General features: G+C 38.9%; 8 protein-coding genes across 8 annotated transcripts in view; all 8 read right to left on the reverse strand.

Moving 5' to 3' along the window:
• The window catches only part of LOC101309009, a 2543-nt gene extending 2359 nt beyond the window's left edge, over positions 1 to 184 (reverse strand). The window contains exon 1 of the mRNA XM_004308090.1: positions 18 to 184. The gene's annotated coding sequence lies outside the window, so the exon portion shown is untranslated. The remainder of the gene's footprint in view (positions 1 to 17) is intronic.
• Positions 185 to 225: 41 nt separating this feature from the next.
• On the reverse strand, positions 226 to 3541 carry LOC101304240 (TMV resistance protein N-like). The gene is made up of 5 exons (XM_004309200.1): positions 3068 to 3541; positions 1636 to 2725; positions 1138 to 1461; positions 679 to 1046; positions 226 to 331 (listed from the first exon to the last, which is right to left on the reverse strand). Exons 1-5 carry the CDS (start codon positions 3511 to 3513, stop codon positions 226 to 228), a joined length of 2334 nt encoding a protein of 777 aa, XP_004309248.1. The 5' UTR covers positions 3514 to 3541.
• A 2146-nt stretch (positions 3542 to 5687) lies between these two features.
• LOC101309296 (TMV resistance protein N-like) lies at positions 5688 to 7793 on the reverse strand. Its single transcript, XM_004308091.1, has 2 exons — positions 6754 to 7793; positions 5688 to 6651 (listed from the first exon to the last, which is right to left on the reverse strand). The coding sequence occupies exons 1-2, from the start codon at positions 7768 to 7770 to the stop codon at positions 6052 to 6054; spliced, it is 1617 nt and encodes a 538-aa protein (XP_004308139.1). The 5' UTR covers positions 7771 to 7793; the 3' UTR covers positions 5688 to 6051.
• A 1234-nt stretch (positions 7794 to 9027) lies between these two features.
• LOC101304530 (TMV resistance protein N-like) lies at positions 9028 to 11087 on the reverse strand. The gene is made up of 3 exons (XM_004309201.1): positions 10603 to 11087; positions 9151 to 9893; positions 9028 to 9050 (listed from the first exon to the last, which is right to left on the reverse strand). Exons 1-3 carry the CDS (start codon positions 11085 to 11087, stop codon positions 9028 to 9030), a joined length of 1251 nt encoding a protein of 416 aa, XP_004309249.1.
• A 2223-nt stretch (positions 11088 to 13310) lies between these two features.
• LOC101304825 (protein SUPPRESSOR OF npr1-1, CONSTITUTIVE 1-like) lies at positions 13311 to 14767 on the reverse strand. Its single transcript, XM_004309202.1, has 3 exons — positions 14666 to 14767; positions 14154 to 14493; positions 13311 to 14023 (listed from the first exon to the last, which is right to left on the reverse strand). Exons 1-3 carry the CDS (start codon positions 14765 to 14767, stop codon positions 13311 to 13313), a joined length of 1155 nt encoding a protein of 384 aa, XP_004309250.1.
• Positions 14768 to 15053: 286 nt separating this feature from the next.
• Positions 15054 to 18423, reverse strand: LOC101305125 (TMV resistance protein N-like). The gene is made up of 4 exons (XM_004309203.1): positions 18075 to 18423; positions 15920 to 16628; positions 15647 to 15764; positions 15054 to 15518 (listed from the first exon to the last, which is right to left on the reverse strand). The coding sequence occupies exons 1-4, from the start codon at positions 18421 to 18423 to the stop codon at positions 15054 to 15056; spliced, it is 1641 nt and encodes a 546-aa protein (XP_004309251.1).
• On the reverse strand, positions 18155 to 19857 carry LOC101309589. Its single transcript, XM_004308092.1, has 2 exons — positions 19482 to 19857; positions 18155 to 19395 (listed from the first exon to the last, which is right to left on the reverse strand). The coding sequence occupies exons 1-2, from the start codon at positions 19719 to 19721 to the stop codon at positions 18769 to 18771; spliced, it is 867 nt and encodes a 288-aa protein (XP_004308140.1). The 5' UTR covers positions 19722 to 19857; the 3' UTR covers positions 18155 to 18768.
• LOC101305422 (TMV resistance protein N-like) lies at positions 19852 to 22986 on the reverse strand. The gene is made up of 5 exons (XM_004309204.1): positions 22514 to 22986; positions 21145 to 22222; positions 20613 to 20984; positions 19982 to 20516; positions 19852 to 19895 (listed from the first exon to the last, which is right to left on the reverse strand). The coding sequence occupies exons 1-5, from the start codon at positions 22984 to 22986 to the stop codon at positions 19852 to 19854; spliced, it is 2502 nt and encodes an 833-aa protein (XP_004309252.1).
• Positions 22987 to 23221: the final 235 nt, after the last annotated feature.

Here is a 23221-nt window from a genome sequence, read left to right on the forward strand (position 1 = left end):
AGAGAGAGAGAGAGAACCTGATAATGAGAATGAGTTTCCACAATATCCCTAAATAGATTAGTATGTATCAGCTGGAGGCAATTTGAAAATGTGAGGCAAAGATTTGTAGAAGACCGAGGCTTTGGTGTCGAAACTGTTTCCAAAGCTGTGCAATCATGAGCATCTATGTAAGTAATACTTGAGGAAAGCTCAGGTATTGATTTCAGTCTCTTGCACGCTTCTAATTCAAGATGTGATAAACGATGAAGTCGATTCATTACTGCAGGTAAGCTCTCCAAGTTGTTTCTGCGCAGCTCTAATGTTCTTAATGAGGACAAATGAGCAATACCATCTGATAATACAAACAGATTGCAGTCACTTAAATCAAGATGTAGAATACCCGAGTAAGTATAAAATCCTTTGATTGGTGATGACCATGATGAAAGGGGGGCCATCATTTCTTTACATCCATCACATGATAATCTTTTAAGCTTATTCACACGTATGATCGAAAAAGGGAGTTCTTTTATACCACTTCTTTCTACTTCAAGGACTGTCAAGGATTCAAGGTTCCCCAAGTTCTCAGGCAAACGATAAAGCTTTGAGCACCCAGAGAGAGTGAGATTCGTAAGGTAAGCCAAATTACAGATATTGTCTGGAAGACAAACAAGGCTTCTGCAGTTTGCCATATTCAATAACACAAGCCCCTGAAGCTGTTCAATCGATGACGGTAATTCTTCAATTGCAGTGTCATTCAAATAAAGCTCCGATAGGTCCTCCATAATTCCTGAGATCTCTGGAAACATCTCAAGATTTGAGCAGCCAGAAAGATCAAGGATTTTAAGAGACTTCATATAAATGCTCCCTGGAAGACTCTTAACTGCTTTGCACCCTTTTAGACTCATGACAACAAGGCTTTTAAGAGCTGAAATGGATGGATGAATCTCCAATAAACTTAAACAACCATCAAGAACCAGTTTCTTCATATTCGTCGCCTCAGTGAAGTCAGGGATTTTCTTAAGGTATGGAGAGTGACTTAAATTAATAATTGTCAACTTTTTCAAAGGCTGCATGTCAAAACAACAAGATTAACATGAATTAGATAACATGCATAATGCATCTAAAACTTCATGCTTACATTTTAAAGGAAATTGATACCTTAATTCCTTCCCACAGTTGTTCAATGTGACTAGAACGCATGTCAAGTTCAACAAGATTCTTCGGGTGAAAATTGGATGGCAAAGACTTTAAGGGGAATCCATGCCAGTGGAGAACCCTCAACTCATTAGAAAGAAACTTGAAGTCCCCAACCAGTTGTTGTTGACAGTCATCACTTGGATGACATAAATCCTCACGTGAATGGTTATCACTGATAATCCTTAGCAGTCTCAGCCTCGTCATTTTAACAAAAGCTTCAGAAGTTAAGTATACCTGTTTTGACCTTAAGAAGTCGAGCATTATGCCCTCAACTGCATCTGTAGCCTGGATAACCGTAGTGGAAATAACATGAGTAAAAATATCCATAAACTTATTTTGAATTATAAAGGTAGTACATGTTTTCTTCCCATAAAATGGTTTTGGTTAAAGTTAAAGGTTTCTGCTAAACGTAGGTACTGATATGAAAAAGAGTTAAGAGGCCATGATCAAATATCTCACCGTATTTTGAGTGAAGACATGATCAACATCTTCATAAACCCACAACCTACTGCGCTTCCCAGGATCTTTAACTGATTGTTGTCGAACAATTTCCCAGCCTATTTCTTGTAGTAGATCATGCATTTCGAGCCTATTGTCATCTGAGATCGTAATGAGAGCTCTATCAAGTAGTACTCGTAATCCACTAGGGGGGTAAAAGCCACAACTTTCCAGAACTTTTGTCACATATCCTTTGTCCATTCCTCTGAAGAAACATGCAATATCTAGAAATATGTCCTTCTGTAAAGGCTCTAGTCCATTCAAGCTTGTTCTAAGCACACCCTGAATTTCCATGTGTGGGATTTTCTTTATTTTTTCTAGCTCATCTTCCCACTCACATGCACTTTTGCAATCAAGAAAAGCTCCCAAAACTTTAAGTGCTAGAGGCAGACCTCGAGCATATCCTATGGCACGCCTTGAGAGAGAATCGTACTCTCTTGTGGGTTGGTGTGTTCTGAATGCATACTGCATAAAAAGTTCAAGAGCTTCATCATCACTTAAAAATTTGGGACTATATCTCTCCTGCACTCCACTTAGTGATTGTATATCTCTAGTTGTTATAATGATTCTACTTCCACCACCAAATGAACATTGCTTTCCAAGTAAGGCTTCAATCTGGGCAAAAGTTTCCACATCATCAAGAACAAGCAAAACTTTTTTCTTATTCAGCCTTTCCATAACCATCTTAAAGCCAGTATTCAAATCACCTAAGTTACACACCTTTTTCTTCAACATTCTACATAGAAGTTCTTCCTGCAGACGTTCTGCACCTTTATTCTTGAAACCATCTTTGACATTTTCAAGAAAGCAGTAGTGTTCAAACTGACAAGTGATTTCATCATAAACAGCTCGAGCAATGGTTGTTTTACCTATACCAGGCATTCCGTATATCCCAATACCACGAACATCATCCACCCCAAGACACAACATACTATCTACTTCTGCTATGTGTCTATCCATTCCAACCAAACAATTCTCTTTTCCAGGTCTCACCCGTATCAATCTCTTAGAAATATCGTCGACGATTTTCTCAATAAACTTGGCATCATCCCTGTAATATTCAGAGAAAAAGAAAAACAGAATAATAAATAAAATTTGTTCTTGCAAGTCCAGAGCAACAGCTAATGTACTAATGTCATGCTGAAACTAAGAAAAACAAATAATTGCAACTCGAAACTAAACGTGATCCGACCAAACTGAATGTCATACTGATATTGGATTGGATCTAATTTTGTAGAACAAATGTCTAGCCTTTGCTATGATTCATATACACATAATCAAGTGAACAGAATCTCTAAACCCAATTTAGTTACCATAAAACTCTTCATTCCAACAATTACGCTACACAGGTTGAAAATGAGAAGAAATGTTAGACATGACTGAAATATTTTACCGATAATTCCGGGAATCCCAGCAAGATAAACTGGCGGCTTGAATCAGAAGAGACTTCAATCTCCGCACCTCTTCTACTTCATGCTTACCAAACCCTTCCTCAAAACTCGACTTAATATCACAACGATCAAGTTCGTAGAAAACAGGCACCACAATCTGCTTCATGGTTTTCATGCACTCCATGATCCTCACCAGCTCCTTCATGCACCACCTGGAAGAAGCATAGTGTTTGGAGAACACAACAACGGACAGCCTCGAGTCGGCGATGGCTTCCATAACCTCTGAAGGGTCGTCGGAGTCGAGGAATGTGTTGATTGCTTTCTCATGCAGAGCCTTGTGGAGATGGCCGACGAAGATCTTGCGGGTGTCGTCGGCTTTGAAGCTGATGAAGACATCGTAGTTCCAACGGCCGACAGAGGAAGAAGAAGAAGAAGAAGAAGCGGCCATGGAACTCGATCGAAATCTCGGAAGTGAAATGAGATCAAGTAGTTTGCTTAGTCAAAGTAAAGGGTTTGTCTTGAGAAGTGGGGAAAGAATCAAGTTGTATTTTATTAGCAACAAGGGGACACCTCTTGAGTTTAAGCAGAATTAACAAATGCTACTCATTTGTGTTCACGTCTTTTCTTGTAGTTTATTAATCGGGTAGATTAATGGGACAAAACCCGAAGAGGAAAGAAATGTTATTGTGATGGGTGAGTTGTAGGATCGCGATTGACAAAAATAATTGCGTTGATTGCATCTAGTCGAGGATGTAGTTTTGACTTCGGACTTATTTTAATGTGAAGATACGATACAAAGATATACATTAGTGTGATACAAAGATATATTAGTCTTGCAACACATGGAGTTGGTCTAGATCTGCAACTAACTAGATTTTAGTTACAAGTAAATATAGATAAGCTATTGCTATTAATACACCGTTTTATGTTTTTTTGGCTGAAAAATAAATAAGTCAGGAGTGATCTCTAACACTCTTATGTATAAAAAAAAAAAAAAAGAAAACATCAAGAAAGAGAAATTAGACCAAAATCTCTCATAACAAAATAACAACGAAACAAAACTAGAAAAACCGAAATTTGGGAGACCCATAAAGTCATTACTACAATATGACAAAATAAAAAGAGATCACTATTTTGTGTTATTAACATAACCCATCTATTTTTTTATCCATACATTTCAATTTTATGTACAAACTTACCACTTAAATTTGTTTCATGATTGGTTCTCATTATAGATGGAGTGTGTTAATAACACAAAAATGTGTGTTAATAACACTAGCCATATATGTATATTAGTTAAGCAAATTACAATAGCCGTACTGTCGTACAGATACATTGAACCTCACTTATTCACTAGAGAGCTCACGAGATTATAGCTAATCCTTTTATAACACATTTACTTAGAATGAGAGAAGAGATGAATCAGTATCGACTCTGGATGGTTGATTCCTAAACTCATATCTTCTTTTTGTAATCAAATTTCAGAGTATGTAATCAAATTTCAAAGTATATTTCTGATATGAAGGTTGGTCTATTTCTAGTTTTCTACAAAGAACCTAAGTCCTAATTTCAAGTAATTTCTGAGTCTAGTTGACACCGTAGAAGCTAAGGGTGGACGTGATACTTTCAGAGCCTCTTCGAGAAGGTGTAACAACTCTTTAGGCTCAAAACTAACCGGCATAAGTGAAAATTAAAGAGGACAGATTCTCGCAGGTAGCTTGTGACCTAGGAATTTTTATTGATGATCTAGTTCTGAGCAAAGAAATGGGATTTGTATCTGCCTTCAGAGTTCAGATTCTACACTTCAGACATTGTTGTCTTGCTTGAGTTCTTGACCACCAACTAGAACATCAGGGTAACAAACTGAGGAGACCGGGTGCCAAAATAAATAATCTCTTCAAAGACTTCACACCTACAAAACTCTAATCCAAGTTGTGTAGGCTGATGTATCTGATGAAAACACCATCCTAAGCTTTCGAAAATTTCTACATTTTTTATTTTTGAATACTGTACAACTTCACTCAAACCTTCACCAATGCAAAAGTTAAACCAGTAACTAACTATAGCAACAATGACAATGCTTTAATTAAAAGTTTTAGAAATGCGACTTATCAGGCTGTCTCATAGTTATTTACAGTACACCAAGATGTGATCTGAGATGGAAACGTAGAGTTCGAATGTTATCACTGGTTATAAGATGTTATCACCTGTGAATTTGCAACGGATAATTAAAACAAGGATCAAAGAAATTTGAAGACAAATGAGCTAGTTAGCAAGGCAGCTCACCTTCAATGGTCATTAGCTTTAATGTTAGTACCAGTAAAATGGGCATTCTTTTGAAGGGGGAATAAAAGTTAAAACTACTGTGCCAGACCTTCTGTTGTTGTGCCTTTCGAGATGATCCAAACATATGCATTTCCCCTGAAAACTTTGCATCCCCAACTTAAACACCAAATTTGATAGAGGAATAAATCATGTTGAATTCTCTAACAAAAGCTAAAAACTACAACAGCACAGTTCATGGAGCCAGATACTGAGTATTGATTGCTCAGTGGCAAATTTTATGTGAACATAGCACCAAAACTAGCATCAGTATCAACATACTACATTAAGCAAAAATGCAAAGAAAAGCAGTTACAACTTACAACTAAACAGCACATATCAAGGAATTTGTGCATATCAATGAGTGTCTATTTCTACTGTTGGTGAGTTCCGAGTTGCAATAAAAGTAAAAGACTAATTATATGACGGTCTTAATGAGCAACAAAGGGGAATAGAGTCACAAGCTGTTGCTGAGAAACTAACCTTGGATCACTACTGCCACCACTTCAAGTAACACAAGTTCCTTTCAGGAAAGACAAAGTCCTCTGCTTCTGCTACTGCTTTCTTTCAAAGCCATACTTCTCCTTCATTCTCCATCAATTCTTTCTCTTCTTCGTCCTCACTCTGTGAATTTGGCATTACCAGGTCCCTGTGGCTGCCCAACTCAGAAACTCAGTCTCCTTCTGTTTCTCTTTATGTTTCTCAATTCATACGGGTCCATAAAATAATCTCCAGTCTCAATACTGTCTGCATGAACTTGGGCCTCTGGCATGTTTAGATTAGGCATTTTATCTGGATCATCATATAACAAATCAACTCCGCAGCTTCTGATGCTGAGTTGTTCTGTTACGGATTCACTTCTTACTATAATCTGAAATGTGGCCTCAGTATATGTTTCATTGACCAGTTTTCCCTTTGCAATCAAGTGACATTCAGCCCACGAAACATATCTCCAGAACATGTGATCTGACCGTAGGATTCTATCGATTCTGAACACCGAATCTAGCATATCAAAGCTGAAACAACACTCGCCACTATCTCCTTTTAAAGTACATAAACAAGCAGCAGATAAAGGACAAGCATACTGATAAACACCCTGGTATTGTTTACCAACAGCGCAGATAGTGAATCCCATAAATCCCAAAAACCAATCAGCTGGTAGCTGCATAGTTACTGAAATTCCCCTGCTCCGAATGGTGAACCAATCGGGAACTTCACTCCCAGGAAGAGACATTTTCAACCGAAGAGGTGGCATGTGATTGTCCTACACATTCAAAACAAAACCAACTTTATTTGGTTTAACTTTATGTTTGTACATGCTTGTTTGTTTATCTATCATAAAAGAGGGAGAGGGTGAGAGAGGAACCTGCAAATGTGGATGTGTTTCCACAATATCTCTAAATAGATTTGCTTGTACCAGCTGAAGGCAATTAGAAAATGTAAAGAAATGATTCGTCTGGTATTGAGGCCTTGGCTTTGAAACTGTTTCCAAAGCTGTGCAATTATGTGCATCTATGTAACTTATACTCGATGAAAGCTCTGGTATTGATCTCAGTCTCTTACAATCTTGCACTACAAGATGTGTTAAACATCCAAGTTGATTCATTGCCACTGGTAAGCTCTCCAAATTGTTTCTGGACAGGTTCAATGATTTCAAAGATGACAAATGAACAATACCATCTGATAATTCCAACACATTGCAGTCTCTTAAATCAAGATGTAGCAGAACAGAGTAACTACAATATCCTTCGATTGATGGCCATGCTGACAAGGGTGCCGTCATCTCTTCACATCCAATGAATGATAATCTATCCCCCAAACGAAGGATAGAAAATGGAAGTTGTTTTATACCACTACCCCTTACGTGAAATTCTTTCAAGGATTTCAAGTCCCCCAAATTCTCAGGCAAGTTATGAAGTGCTGAGCACCCAGACAGATCGAGACGTGCAAGTTTAACCAGACGACACATGCTGTTGGGAAGAAATTCAAGGCTTCTGCAGAACTGCATACTTATTATTTGCAGCCCCTCAAGCTGATCAATTGACGAGGGCAGTCCTTTAATTCCGGTCCCATCTAAAAGAAGCACTGATAGCTCCTTCATGATTCCTGAAATCTCTGGAAAGTTTTCAAGACTTGAGCAGCCCTTGAGGTTAAGTGTCCGAAGAGAACTTAGATGAATGCTGGTTGGTAGTGACTTGAGTTCTGTGCAACTTTTGAGATTCAATTCTACGAGCCCAGTGAGATTATTAATTGATGAGTGTAGTTCTTTGATTGCAGTTCCATCTAGATCAAGGCATCTTAGCTTCGTCATATACTCTGAGATCTCTGGAAACTTCTCCACATTTGAACAGCCAGAAAGCCTGAGGGTGTGTAGCCATTTCATATCAATGCTGCTAGGCAGACTCCTAAATTCTCTGCAACCTCTGAGGTCCAAAGTACCAAGGCCTGTAAAATTATTAATCGATGATGGCAGTTCTTTAATTGCAGTCCCCCATAGATGAAGATATCTTAGCTTATCCATAACATCAGAAATTACTGGAAACTTTTCAAGATTTGAACAGCCACTAAGAGCAAGGGTTTGTAGAGATTTCATGTGAATGCTGCTTGGGAAACTCTTGAGTTCTTTGCACCCCATTAAATCCAAATAATAAAGCTCTTGAAGATCAGAGATGGATGGATGAAGCTCACGTAAACTTTTACAGCCATTAAGATATAGTTTCTCCAGATGTATCGCCTCAGTCAAGTCAGGAATTTTAACAAGATATTGACAGTGACTTAACATGATGACTTTCAGATTTTGCAGGGGCTGCATTTAAAACAACCGAGAAATTAAAACATGTATGCATACTTGAGCTAGGCACATAAAATTTTCAAACAAGAAAAAGATGCGCAGATTATTGTACCTTGATTCCTTCCCAAAGTTCTTGAATGTGACTACCACGCATGTCAATTCTAACAAGATTCTTTGGGATAAAGGCTGATGGCAAAGACTTTAGCGGGCATCCATGCCATAAGAGAAACCTCAACTCATCAGAAAGAAACTCGAAGTCCCCCCTCGTGAGTTGTTTACAGCCATCAACTGGGCATAACTCCTCACGGCGGTTGCTTTGGTAGTCGTCATATCTGGAGTCGAATGAATAATGGATTATGAGTAGTCTAAGCTTCGTCATTCTTTCAAAGGCTCCACAATTTATGCATAGGTCGGCTTTTGAATTCGACAAGTCTAGCTTTAAGCATTCAACTGCATCCGTAGCCTGCATAACCAATAGCAACTTACATAACATCAATACAAGATTCCCATGAACTTGATTTTGATCGAAGTTGATCTATCTACCAAACATTATGTATACATATAACATGGAAAAGAGCTAGAAAATGATCATGATAAAATATCTCACCGTATTTTGAGTCAATACACGATTAACATCTTCATAACTCCACAACCTACTGCGTTTTCCAGGTTCTTTAGTAGATTCTAGGCGGGTGATTTCTCTACCCATTTCTTGTAGTAAATCATGCATGTCGAGCTCATCATCGTCTGATAGGTCTCCAGTGATAGACGATATAGTTATGAGTGCTTTGTCAACTAGAACTCTTAATCCATTGCGGGGAAAGAAGCCACAACTGTCTAGTAATTCTGTTACATAATCTTTTTCCCAGTATCTAAAGAGACATGCAATATCTAGAAATATGTCTTTCTCTGAATCGTCTAGTCCATCAAAGCTTATTCTAAGAACATGCTGAATTTCTGTGTGTGGGATACTCTTCAGTTTCTCTAACACGGCTTCCCATTCACATATACTTTTGTTATCAAGAAAAGACCCCAAGACTTTAAGTGCTAGAGGCAAACCATGAGCATATGCTGTGGCGCACCTTGACAGATGATCGTACTCTCTACTGGGTTGATTTGTTCTGAAAGCATATTTCATAAACAGACCAAGAGCTTCATCACCACTTAAACACCTCGGCTCATATGTCTGATTAACTCCACTTAGTGATTGCTTATTTCTTGTGGTTACAATGATTCGACTTCCTTCGCCAAATGCATGTAATTCACCAAGCAAGGCCTCAATTTGAGCAAAAGTTTCCACATCATCAAGAACAACCAAGACTTTTTTCGTACCTAGCCTTTTCATTATCATATTCCTCCCCCTGCTCAAATCTATACTCTGCACCTTTTCCTTCAACAATTTAAACAGAAATTCTTCCTGCATTTGTACTTCACGCTTGTTTATAAAGGCTTCCTTGACGTTGTTAAGAAAGCAAGAGTATTCGAACTGCCAAGCAATTTCGTCATAAACAGCTCTAGCAATTGTTGTTTTCCCTAAACCACCCATACCCCATATTCCAACAACACGAACATCATTCACCTCAAGAGATAATCTTGAATTCATTTTTCTAATGTGGGAATCCATTCCAACCAAGCCATTGGCTTTACTGTATGATGTGTGGATCAGTTCTTTAAGAGCACTCTCAACAATTTCCTCAATAAGCTTGCCATCATCCCTGCAAAATCAGAAATCCATGCAACTGTGTTTGTAAGATTAATCAAAAGCAGATGTTAAAAGTAAACTTCCATGATTCTGGAATTCATAGTGCATTTATCACTTATGACATAAGTGAGAAAGAAATGCAAAACTATACATGAAGGAAATCAATCCCAGCAACTTAAGTCAGTTCTATGATAACCAATGTCATCAAGCTATCCACTTTAGAGATAGCCCATGATGCCATCTTAAGTCTGTTGGATGACTTGGATCAATGCTCAACCAGTTAACTGGGCGGCTGACCCGGATTTTTGTTAATGTAATCTCTCATTAACCAATTAATCAAACTTCAAAAGCTTTCAATACTTGAGCCCTTCCTAGGCCCCTACTCTTTATTTCATTGTATGATGTTTGTTGAAATGCAGATGGCTTACATCTTTAATGAACCTCTATCTTGTTATAAACATCTAATTCCCAAGTGATACAGTTAGTAGGAACATATAGTGACATAGAACCAAACTCAAATCAGGGATCTAGTTGATAAGACAAAATAATTTGTAGTGATCTTAACAAAGTCAAGTACTCAGTTTCGAGATTCTACCAAAAGTTACAATCCGATTAAGAGAAGGGATATTCATAAGTTAAAAGTTTGCACACAAAACCCTGTATTAGAAATTGAAGGGAAATAACTTCATGCAGGATTAAGCAAGAGAATGAAGAATACTTACTCATATTTTCTCGAATCCCAGCCTGAAAGATCAGCTACTCTTGTTAGAGCGGACCTCCACCTCTTCAACTCTTCCTCATCGAGGTCAGAATTCTTTCCATGTTTGGCAAAAGATTTTGCAAATTTTCCCTTGATTTTCCGTACATCAGAGGGATCAACTTCGTAGAAGATGGGCAGCACTACCTGCTTCTTTGTATCCATGCAATCCATGATTTTGACGAGCTCTTTTAAGCACCAAGTGGAAGAGGCATAGTTTTGAGATAAAACTACAATCGAAATCTTCGAGTCCTCAATAGCTGTGAGTAGTTCCGAAATGTTGTTGCCTTTGCTGAGCTCTTCAGAATCGATGAAGGCGTTGATCGTTTTCTGTTGCAGGGCTCTGTAGAGATGGCCGACGAAGATTTTGCGGGTGTCTTCTCCTCTGAAACTGAGGAAGACATCGTACTTGCAGGGGCGGGCGGATGAAGAAGAAGAAGAGGAAGCCATGCGACCACCAGATGAAGAAGAAGAAGAAGAAGAAGAAGAAAAGATTTACTAGATGATGAATAGACCATCAGGCTCGTCTTGTTCTACGAGTCAACTCCTCAAGAGTCGCGCGTTTTACTATTTAGTTCTATGAAATCGATTGGGCCTATAAATAATTGGGCCAATGTGAGATGGGAGCCCATTTTTAAAATCATTGATTACAGAACTTTAGAACTAATTTTTTTTTTTTTTTTTTTTACTAAAGTCGATAAGTTATTTATGATGCAAATCATACAGAACCAGTGACCAAGTCACTTACATTAGCTAGAGAACTTTAGAACAACTTAATCATTTGATGCACGCCCAACTTAAACATCAAATTTGACAGAGGAATAAATGGTCAATTTATCCACTATAAGCAGTTCAAGAAGCCAATAACACTGATGCTAATCTAAATTTGAAAATAAAATACTTGGTAAGGGGATTTAAAATTGCTTGTTATATATACCACCAGAACTAGCATCAGTATCAACATATTACATTAAGCAAAACTGTAAACAAATGCAATTACAACTACATAACACGTATCAAGGAATTTGTGCATATCAGCAAGTGTTTCTTTTTTTTTTACTGTTCGTGAGTTCTGAGTTGCAATTAAAGTAAAAGATGAGAAGTAAAAGTAATTACATCAAGGTTATAATGAGCAACAAAGACAGCACAAAAATGCATAAGTTTTTTTTGCTGAGAGACTAACCTTGGATCATTACTGCCATCTCTTCAACTAAAGCAAAGTTCACTGCTTCTTCTGCTACTTCTCTCTTTCAAACGCCATAGTTCAACCAGCCAATAAAAGCAGCTGCACCCTCCTCCGGCCAACAACTCCTCCCCCATCAATTTTTTCTCTTCTTTGCCCTCTTTCTGTGAATTTGGCACCACCAGACCACTGTGGCTTCCCAATCCATTATCTCCCCATCGTCAGAGATAATGGTGACTCTGTCCCCTTCTCTTTCTGTCTCTCTCCTTCTCAAACACATAGTGCATCCAGACAATAACAAGCAGCAGCATACCGACCCTAACACCCAGCAATCCTCCCCTTCCACAATTTTGTTTACATCCAGCATTGCAGCTGGATTAGCATATACAAAACGAACTCCACAGCTTTTGATGCGGAGTTGGTCTGATACAAACTTGCTCCCTACTACAATCTGAAATGTGGCCTCCGTGTAGGTTTCCTTGACCAGCTTTCCTTCTTCAATCGAGCCAAAATCAGACCATGACACATATCTCAGGACCATGTGATCAGACGTAAATAATCCATCAAACTTAAGATCTGAATCGAGCAAGTCAAAAGTGAAACTACACTCGCCACAATCTCCTTTCAAGGTAATTAAACAATCAACAGATAAAGGAGATGTATCATAATTAATTCCCTGGCATGTACGAACAGCGCAGATAGAAAATCCCAAAAAATTACTGCCAAAGCAGTTTGGCAGTAGGTGTACACTCACTGAAAATCCCCCACTCTGATGGTTGAACCAATTGGGAACTTCACTCCCAGGAAGACACATTTTCAACCGAAGAGGTCGCAGGTAAACCATTCTACACATTGAAAACAACAGTCAGTATCTTTATTTGGTTTACCTTTGTGTTTGTACATGTTTGTTTGTTTATCTATCATAAATAGGGAGAGGGGGAGAGAGTTACCTGCAAATGTGGATGTGTTTCCACAATATCTCTGAATAGATTTGTTTGTACCAGTTGGATGCAATTAGAAAATTTAAATACATAATAAGTGCGGTAAAAAGCTGGAGGCTTTGGCTTTGAAACTTTTTCCAAAGCTGTGCAATCGTGTGCATTTATGTAAGTTATACTCGATGAAAGCTCTGGTATTGATTTCAGCCACTTGCAAGCTTCCAATTCAAGATGCTCTAAAAAACCAAGTCTTATTCATTGCCACAGGTAAGCTCTCCAAATAGTTTCTGCACAGCTTTAATGTTCTCAACAAGGACAAATGAGCAATACCATCAGATAACTCCAACAGATTGCAGTCACTTAAATCGAGATGTAGCAGAACAGAGTAACTACAATATTCACCCATTGATAATGGCCATGCTGACACGGGGGCCATCATCTCTTTACATCCAGTACATGATAACACTTGGCTCCCAAGATTTCTTAAACGTAGGATAGAGAATGGAAGCTGTTTTATACCACTATCCCGTATGTCGAGGACCTGTAAGGATTCTAACTCCCCCAATTTCTCTCAGGCAAGTTATGAAGTGCAGAGCAATTAGACAGATTGAGATCTTTAAGGTCCACCAAATTACAGATACCGTTGGGAAGAAATTCAAGGCTTTTACAGTTCCTCATACTTGATCTTTTGAGCCCCTCAAGCAGACCAATTGATGAGGGCAGTCCTTTAATTGCGGTCCCATCTAAATGAAGCTCAGCTAGCTTCTTCATGATTTCTGAAATCTCTGGAAACTTCTCCACATTTGAACAGCCAGAAAGTCTAAGGGTAACTAGCGATTTCATATGAATGCTGGTTGGAAGAGTCATAAGTTCTGTGCAATCTGAGAGATCCAAAACATAAAGCCCAGTGAGATTGTCAATTGATGAGCGTAGTTCTTTAATTACAGTCCCATCTAGATAAAGCTCTTTTAGCTCATTCACAACATGAGAAATTTCTGGAAAATTTCCAACATACAAACAGCCAGAAATGTCAAGGGTCTTCAGAGATTTCATATGAATGCTGCTTGGCGGATTCTTGAGTTCTTTGCACCCCTTTAAATTCAAGTAATCAAGTTTTTGAAGAGCATAAATGGATGAATGGACCTCAATTAAAGTTGAACAACCATCAAGCATTAGTTTCTCAAGATTTATCGCCTCAGTCAAGTCAGGATTTTGACAAGGTATTGGCAGTGACTTAACAAGATGATTTTCAGATTTTGCAGGGGCTGCATTAAAACACCAGGAAAACATGTCTTTATACATGGGGCATATAGAAACTTATAATCTTAAAACAAGCAAAAAGATGCGTAGATTATTTTACCTGCATTCCTTCCCAAAGTTCTCGAATGAGACTACCACGCATGTGAAGTCTAACAAGATTCTGCGGGATAAAGTTTGATGGCAAAGACTTCAGCGGGCATCCATGCCATAAGAGAAACCTCAATTCATGAGAAAGAAACCCCAAGTCCCCCTCCGCGACTTGTTTACAGCCGTCAACTGGATATATATCCTCAATGCTTCTACTCCATCTTCCACCCCATATATAATAGTATCTGGAATCAAATATGGAGTAGTGTGAATGATAGATTATGAGTAGTCTTAGCTTCTTCATTCTCACAAAGGCCTCCCTATTTATGCATAGGTCAACTTTTGAATTTGACAAGTCTAGCATTAAGCATTCAACTGCATCCGTAGCCTGCATAACCAATGGGATGTTAAATGTTACTGAAAAATTCTAGAACATCTAGAGCTAATACAAGATCCCCTGAATTTGATTTGGGTGAAAGTTGAATCTTTATACCAAACATTATGTACCATATGACATGCATGGGAATGAGCCAGAGAATGATCATGACAGAAAATCTCACCGTATTTTGAGTCAATATGTGATTAACATCTTCGTGACTCCACAACCTACTGCGCTTCCCAGGTTCTCTAGTAGATTCTAGGCGGATGATTTCTCTACCCATTTCTTGCAGTAAATCATGCATGTTGAGTCCACTGTCTTCTGATATGGTTATGAGTGCTCTGTCAACTAAAACTCTTAATCCGATGTCAGGAAAGAAACCAAAACTCTGCAGTAATTCTGTTAAAAAATCTTTGTCCCAATCTCTAAAGAGGCATGCGATGTCTAGAAATATTTGTTTCTCTAGAACATCTAATCCCTCAGAGCTTATTCTAAGCACATCCAGAATCCCCCTTTGTGGGATTATCTTGATTTTCTCTAACAAGTCTTTCCACTGGTGTATACTTTTGTTATAAAGAGAAGCTCCCAAGACTTTTAAGTGCTAAAGGCAGACCCTGAGCATATTCTATGGCTCGCTTTGAGAGATCACTACACTCTTCCCTGGGTTGATTTGTTCTAAAGGCATGCTTCTTAAAGAGTTCAAAAGATTCATTAGAATTTAAACATGTGGGCTCATATGTCTCATTAACTCCAGCTAGTGATTCCTTATCCCTAGTTGTTATGAGGATTCTACTTCCAACACCAAATGAAGAAAAATCTCCAAGTAAGGCTTCAATCTGGGAAGAAGTTTCCACATCATCAAGAACAACTAAAACTTTTTTCTTACCTAGCCTTTCCAGTATCAGATTGGAACCTTCATTGAAAATGTCTACACTCTGCACATCTCCCTTCAATATCATAGAGAAAAGTTCTCCCCGCATTTGTGCTTCATCTTTCTTCTTGGCAAAACGTTCTTTCACATTATAAAAAAACACCTGTGATCAAATTGATGAATGATTTTGTCATAAACAGCTCTGGCTATGGTAGTTTTGCCTAAACCGCCCATACCCCATATTCCAACAACACCAACATCATTCACCCCACGACACAATCGCAAACTCACTTCCTTAATGTGATGATCCATTCCAACCAACTTATTTGCAAGACTGGAGGGTCGGGGTATGTGAATCCATTTCTCTAACATGTCTCCCACAATTTCCTCAATAAGCTCAATGTCATCCCTAGAAAATTTGAAAGAAAGTGTTTGCTAATAGTCAGAGCAGGACTTACTGTCTTATACCATATGTCCACTTATAACCAATCAATTCAAGATAAATAAACTAACTAGCACATCACAAACAGAATAGAGTTCAAAAAATTGTAAAAATTCAAGTACAGAACCAAACAGCAGCCTACAGAATTAACTGAGCGAATGAACTTATACTGTCGCGAATCCCAGCCAGATAGATCCGTGATTCTTCTCAGTGCAGTTCTCCACCTCTCCACTTCTTCCTTGTTAAACTTAGGATTTTCTTCATGTTTGGTCAAAGCTTCCCCAAACATTTTCTTCGATTTCCGAATGTCGGAGGGATCAACTTCATAGAAAACGGGCACCACAATCTGCTTCTTCTCATCCATGCAATCCATGATTTTGACGAGCTCTTTCAAGCACCAAGTAGAAGCAGCATAGTTTTGAGACAAGACTACAACCGAAACACTTGACTCGGCAACGGCGTTGAGTAGCTCAGAAATCCTGTTGCCTTTTTCGAGATTTTCAGAATCGATGAAGGTGTGGATTGCTTTCTGTTCAAGAGCTTTGTGAAGATGACAAACGAAGCTTTTGCGAGTGTCCTCCCCTCGGAAACTGAGGAAGACATCGTACTTGCAACGATCAAGGGATGAAGACGAAGACGAAGAAGCGGCCATTTCAATTAGAAACGTCGACTGATCTTCTGGTTCTATTTTAGAAGAACAGAGATCGCACTCCACTAGTCCAAGTCGTGGAGAGTCGTCGTCTTTCAACTTCTCCGTGTTGGCCTCACACGCTAATTTCGCGGGTAGGTGGGACCCAGGAAATCCTATCCCAATCTTTCGACTTGCAGTTCCTGTTATTGGATTGGGCCTGTGTTTAGTTAGGCCGAAGAGCAGAACTCTTATTTGCCTGGAAGTGTGTATCGCCCGTTAACGATGAGTTCATTTCACCTCATTGTTCTGCAGTTTTTTTGCCTTTGACTTCGGTTTTACTGGATTTGCCCTCTCATTTTTAGTTTAATATATTCGTTTTTTTACCAAAAAAAAAGAAATTCATCGAAAATGAAAAGTTGCATCAGCACCAACAAGAATAAGATTGATTTATTCATAAAAATTTGTACAAAAGTGAAAGCAGATTTGATTGCAGTTGGACTCGATCTATAGCACACTATTATCATAACAAGAGAGAGATATAAGCCAACGAGGGGTCCTAAGAGGGCAGGCACGAGGGCCAAAACAAGGAAAAGGTTTTGGACCTTTGTCCTTGGCCAAACTCAGAAAATGAGAAGACATATACAGCTTTTCATGGCCAAGAAAAAGACAATCAAAACTATCATAAATAATGTTTAATTAAAAGTAAGAGACAAAAGTTTTTATAAACTTTTTCTTAAAAACATAACAGTGATAATACCACATTGGTTTAGCAAATCACTTTTTTTCTGATATCAAACAAAGACAGCTGCAAATATTGGTTTGTGTATCACAAACACAACTGTAGCCTCAAAGCTCTAAACCAAGGGTCACGGGTTGAGACAAATAATTATTCAACAAGGGTAAAGAAACATACACCCCTAAGACAAAAGAAACAAAAGATCGAAAAGCTGAAAACCCATATTTTTGGTATGGCAAACAACGTTGCTATCCTCAGTGAAAAACCATGAAATGTATATGCATGATTTTACTTGAGTTCATGTTAGTTCTTCTACTTCTTCAACCTGTTCTTCAGTTGTAAAAGACTAATCTCCCAATTATTTTAGGCTTCATAGGTTATGTTTTGTTTTATATAAGGATTGCTAACAACCTTATACCTTCACAATTCACATCTCTCTTTCAACATGCTTCACCAACAATCCTCTTCCAGCCACCGACTCCTCCTTGATCAAATCAACCATACATTCAATGGTAGATAAAAATATTCTTAATTTGAATTGTTTTGTTTTCCTCACTTGAATGTGAATGGAGTATAGCTTTTCTAGTCAGCGATTGACCAAGTAAATACCACTGTTTTTCTGTGAAAATTATACAGCGCACCCAGGTGTATCCACCGTCCATTTTGACCCGCCAAAAAAAAAAAAAAAAAATTAAACGGTGGAGATGACGGGTGCGCCGAATAGGCTCTCGTTTTTCTGAGCAACTATGAACTATTTCTAATTTAAGAGTTCTAAGTGAGCTTAAAAAAAAATTCGTGCAAGGGTGTTTACAGAAAATTTGTTTATTCATCAAAAGAAATAAAACCATGCATCCAGTAAGATTCATGCATTGTCAAAAAAAATTCCAGACCATGACTCAGATCAGCATACCCCATGCCACAACAATTGGACTTCTCACTCTGTGCACTCCATCCTTCCACACCAAGCCTCCAAACTCGGGTTCCGGCTGCCTAGTCTTTGTAGTAAAGGTCACCTTGTAAGACAGCTTCTGATTAGCTTTGGTGAACTTCAGAATCCGCAGCTCAACTTTCACATAAGCACCCTCGAATGGCGAAACTATAACATGGTAGCTCGAAACTGCAGGGCCAACATTAGATACAATAGTGTTCTCCACAAACACAACAGAAATCGCCGGCACATATAGTTGAGGTTCCCTGCAATGGCTAGAGTGTGAGTGAGTGTGACGGCAAGTCTTATTACAGAACACCTTGAGCTGCATTGGCGTTAGCTTTTGTGTGCAGAGGAAATCAAGGTTATCTTGGGGCTGATTGTCGTAAACCAAAAGGGTCAAGAGCCTTCCTCGAGTTTATATTTCAGGAAAGCCAAAGTTCTCTGCTTCTGTTACATATCTCTTTCAACGCCATGCTTCACCTAACCATCCTCAAGCCAACGACTCCTTCCCGATCAAATCTTTCTCTTCTTTGCCTCTCACTCGTTACTCTGTCTCCTTCTCTTTCTGTTTCTGTTTCTCAAACACATAGTGCATCCAGACAATGACAAGCAGCAGCATACCGACCCTAACACTTGGCAACCCTCCCCCTGCGCCTCCGCCACCACCATTATTTCATCCTCTTCTTTTCTTTGTCCGTGGCTCTGGTAACTGCTCCAGTGTCCTTGACAACTCTGATGAATCTATCTCCCTGGGACTTTCCACCCTCTCTGTTTCTTTGTTTCTCGATTCAATTGAGTCCTTAAAACAACTGTCCACATGAACTTGGGGCTGCGGCATGTTTAGATTCAGCATTTCATCTGGATTAGCATATACGATACGAACCCCGCAGCTTGTGATGCAGAGTTGTTCACTATTTACTGCCATCTGAAATGTGGCCTCAGTGTAGGTTACATCTGCCTGCAGCTTTCCTTCAACAAAGCACCATGGCACATATCGCAAAAACATGTGAGCTGACGGTTCTGACCTAAGGAACCCGGCCTCTGGAATGAGAAAATCAATTCTGAAACTATCCTCACCCCGATTTCCTTTGAAGGTACAAAAACATGCAACAAACAAAGGAGACAAATGAGGATGCTGTTTCCGAACAGCGCAGATAGCTATACCACAAACCTTATGGTCCAACCAATTTGGTGGTAGATGCACGGTTACTGAAGATCCCTCACTCTGATGGTTGAACCAATCAGGAACTGAACTTCCAGGGAAAGACATGTTCAATCGAAGAGGTCGTTTGTAATCATCCTACACAGTGAAAACAACAGTCAACTGAATGTCGCAAAATATTGTATATGTAGTATCACCTGAAATTTTTGTGAGAGAGGAGGAACCTGAAAATGCGAATGCCTTTCAACAATATCTATAAATAGGTTTGTTTGTACCAGCCGGAAGCAATTAGAAAATGTAAAGAAATGATCCGTATCATACTGAGGCTTTAGCATCAAAACTGATTCCAAAGCTGTACAATCATGCGCATCGATATACTTTATACTCGATGAAAGCTCTGGGATTGATTTCAGCCTCTTGCAAGCTTCCAATTCGAGACGTGTTAAATGTTCAAGGCGATTCATTGTTGCAGGTAAATTCTCCAAATGGTTTCTGCACAGCTTTAATGTTTTCAACGAAGACAAATGAGCAATGCCATCTGATAACTCCAGCAGATTGCAGTCACTTAAATCAAGATGTAGTAGAACAGAGTAACTACAATAATCGTCCACCGATGATGGCCATGCTGACAAGGGTGCCTTCATCATTTTACATCCAATACATGACAACGCTTGGCTCCCAAGCTTTCTCAAACGTAGGATAGAGAATGGAAGCTGTTTTATACCACTATCCCGTACGTCGAGAACCTTCAAGGATTTCAAGTCTCCCAAATTCTCAGGCAAGTTATGAAGTGCTGAGCACCCAGACAGATCAAGATCTGTAAGGTCTGCCAAATTACAGATACTGTCTGGAAGAAATTCAAGGCTTCCGCAGTCACTCATACTTAATTCTTTAAGCCCCTGAAGATGATAAATTGATGAGGGCAGTCCTTTGATGGCTGTCCCTTTTAAATGAAGTATTGATAGCTCCTTCATGATTCCTGAAATCTCCGGAAACTTTTCAAGATTTGAGCAGTAACTGAGGTTAAGGTACTCAAGAGAGCTCATGTGAATGCTGCTTGGGAGGGTCTCGAGTTCTTCGCACCCATCTAGATTCAAGAAATCAAGTTTCTGAAGAGCGAAAATGGATGAATGAATCTCAAATAAGCTTGAACAGCCATCAAGTAATAGTTCCTCGAGATTTATTGCCTCTGTCAAGTCAGGGAATTTGACCAGGTATTGGCAGTGACTTAACAAGATGACTTTCAAATTTTGCAGGGGCTGCATTAAAAACACCGGAAAAGCATTTCTTCATACATGGGGCATATAGACACTTAAAATCTTGAAACAAGCAAAAAGACGCGTGGATTACTGTACCTGCATTCCTTCCCAGAGTTCTCGAATGCGACTACCACGCATGTCAAGTCTAACAAGATTCTTCGGGATAAAGGTTGATGACAAAGACTTCAGCGGGCATCCATGCCATAAGAGAAACCTCAACTCATGAGAAAGAAACTCCAAGTTCCCAATCGCCAGTTGCTTACAACCATCAATTGGGCATATGTCGCATATAATCTCACAGCTTTCATCGTATTCAAAGTAGCCATCTTCCTGAACTATGAAGTAGAAATCATAATAGATTATGAGTAGTCTTAGATTCCTCATTCTTACCAAGGCCTCAGTATTTATACATAGGTCGACTTTTGAGTTTGACAAGTCTAGCATTAAGCATTCAACTGCATCCGTAGCCTGCATAACCAATAGCAAAGTACATGTTACTAAAAAATTCTAGAACATCATCATAGAGAAAATACAAGATCCCCATAGGATTTGATTTGGGTGAAAGTTGAATCTTTATACCATACGACATGGAAATGAGCTAGAGAATGATCAGGACAGAAAATCTCACCGTATTTTGAGTCAATATGTGATTAACATCTTCATGAATCCACAACCTGCTGCGCCTCCCAGGTTCTTTAGTAGATTCTAGTCGGACTATTTCTCTACCCATTTCTTGTAGTAAATCATGCATGTTGAGTTTATTGTGATCTGTAGTTATGAGTGCTCTGTCAACTAGAGTTCTTAATCCGATGTCGGGAAAAAAACCAATATGTAATTCTGATACAATATCTTTGTCCCATTCTCTAAAGAGACATGCGATGTCTAGAAATATGTTTTTCTCTGAATCATCTAGTCCATCAAAGCTTGTTCTAAGCACATCTTGAATTTCTATGTGTGGGAATTTCTTCAATTTCTGTAACACGGCTTCCCATTCACAAACACCTTTGTTATCCAAAAGAGCCCCCAAGACTAGTGCCAAAGGTAGACCTTGAGCGTATTCTACCACACGCCTTGCAAGATGATCATAGTTTCTGTTCTGTTGGTTTCTTGTTCTGAAGGCATACTTAATAAACAGTTGAAAAGCTGCATCTTCACTTAAATATGTGACCTTATACATCTCATCAACTCCACTTAGTGATTGCTTATTTCTGGTTGTAACAATGATTCGACTTCCTTCGCCAAATGCATGTAATTCTCCAAGCAAAGCTTCAATTTGAGCAAAAGTTTCCACATCATCAAGAACAACCAAGACTTTTTTCGTACCTAGCCTTTTCATTATCATACTCCTACCTCTGTTCAAATCCATACGCTGCACCTTTTCCTTCAACAATCCTGACAGAAGTTCTTCCTGCATTTGTACTTCACGCTTGTTTATAAAGGCTTCCTTGACATTGTTGAGAAAGCAAGAGTGTTCAAATTGGTAAGCGATCTCGTCATAAACAGCTCTAGCAATGGTGGTTTTTCCTATACCGCCCATACCCCATATTCCAACAACACGAACATCATTCACCTCAAGACATAATCTTGAATTCATTTCTGAAATGTGGGAATCCATCCCAACCAAGCCATTCGCTTTATTGGACGAAGTTTGGATCAATTTCTGAAAGGTATTTTTAACAATTTTCTCAATAAGCTTGCCATCATCCCTGCAAAATTTGAAATCCATGTAATTGTATTTGTAATGAGTACTGAAAGCAAGATGTACTTTTGAGCATATAGTGACATAGAACCAAACTAAACTATGATACAGAATAAGTCAGGGATTCAGTTGATATGATATAGCAAGTGATAAGAATTCAATTAAGAGAAGGGACTAACTTATTAGCAATGGAAAAGAAAGAAATGGGAAATCATAAAGAAAAATTTCCTAACTCATTGATTCCTTCTCTTAAAATTTGCTAACTAAAATATAAATTGAGGGTTTGAATGACGATTACTCATATTTTCTCGAATCCCAGCCAGATAGATCAGCAACTCTAGTTAGAGCGGACCTCCAGCTCTCCAACTCTTCCTTGTCGATGTGAGAGTTTTCTCCATGTTTGGCAAAAGCTTCTGCAAATGTTCCCTTGATTTTCCGTACATCAGAGGGATCAACTTCGTAGAAGACAGGCACCACCATCTGCTTCTTGGTATCCACGCAGTCGAGGATTCTGACGAGCTCTTTTAAGCACCATGTGGAAGATGCATAGTTTTGAGATAAAACTACAATCGAAATCTTCGAGTCCTCAATAGCTGTGAGCAGTTCTGAAATCTTGTTGCCTTTACTGAGCTCTTCCGAATCAATATAAGCATTGATCAATTTCTGTTTTAGAGCTCTGTGAAGATGGCCGACAAAGATTTTGCGGGTGTCTTCCCCTCTAAAACTGAGGAACACATCATATTCGCAACGAGATGAAGACGAAGAATCCATCATCTAATAAATACAAGATCAACAACTGAAACAAATGCTTGATTTTGTGATTGCAATCAAGAGTCCAATACTGCAAGTTGCTCTTCTTGGATGGATATATGCTTCCCATTCAAGCCTAATGTAGCCACAAGAATTGGACTGCTTTTGACTAATGATTGAGAAGTGACAGTGCGCACTCCTCTTATCCAATTGTTTAGGGAAAAAGGTTGCATTCCTTTTCAAAAGAATTGGCCTC

This window comes from Fragaria vesca, linkage group LG7 (genome assembly GCF_000184155.1).
Source record: "Fragaria vesca subsp. vesca linkage group LG7, FraVesHawaii_1.0, whole genome shotgun sequence".
Lineage (NCBI taxonomy): Eukaryota > Viridiplantae > Streptophyta > Magnoliopsida > Rosales > Rosaceae > Fragaria > Fragaria vesca.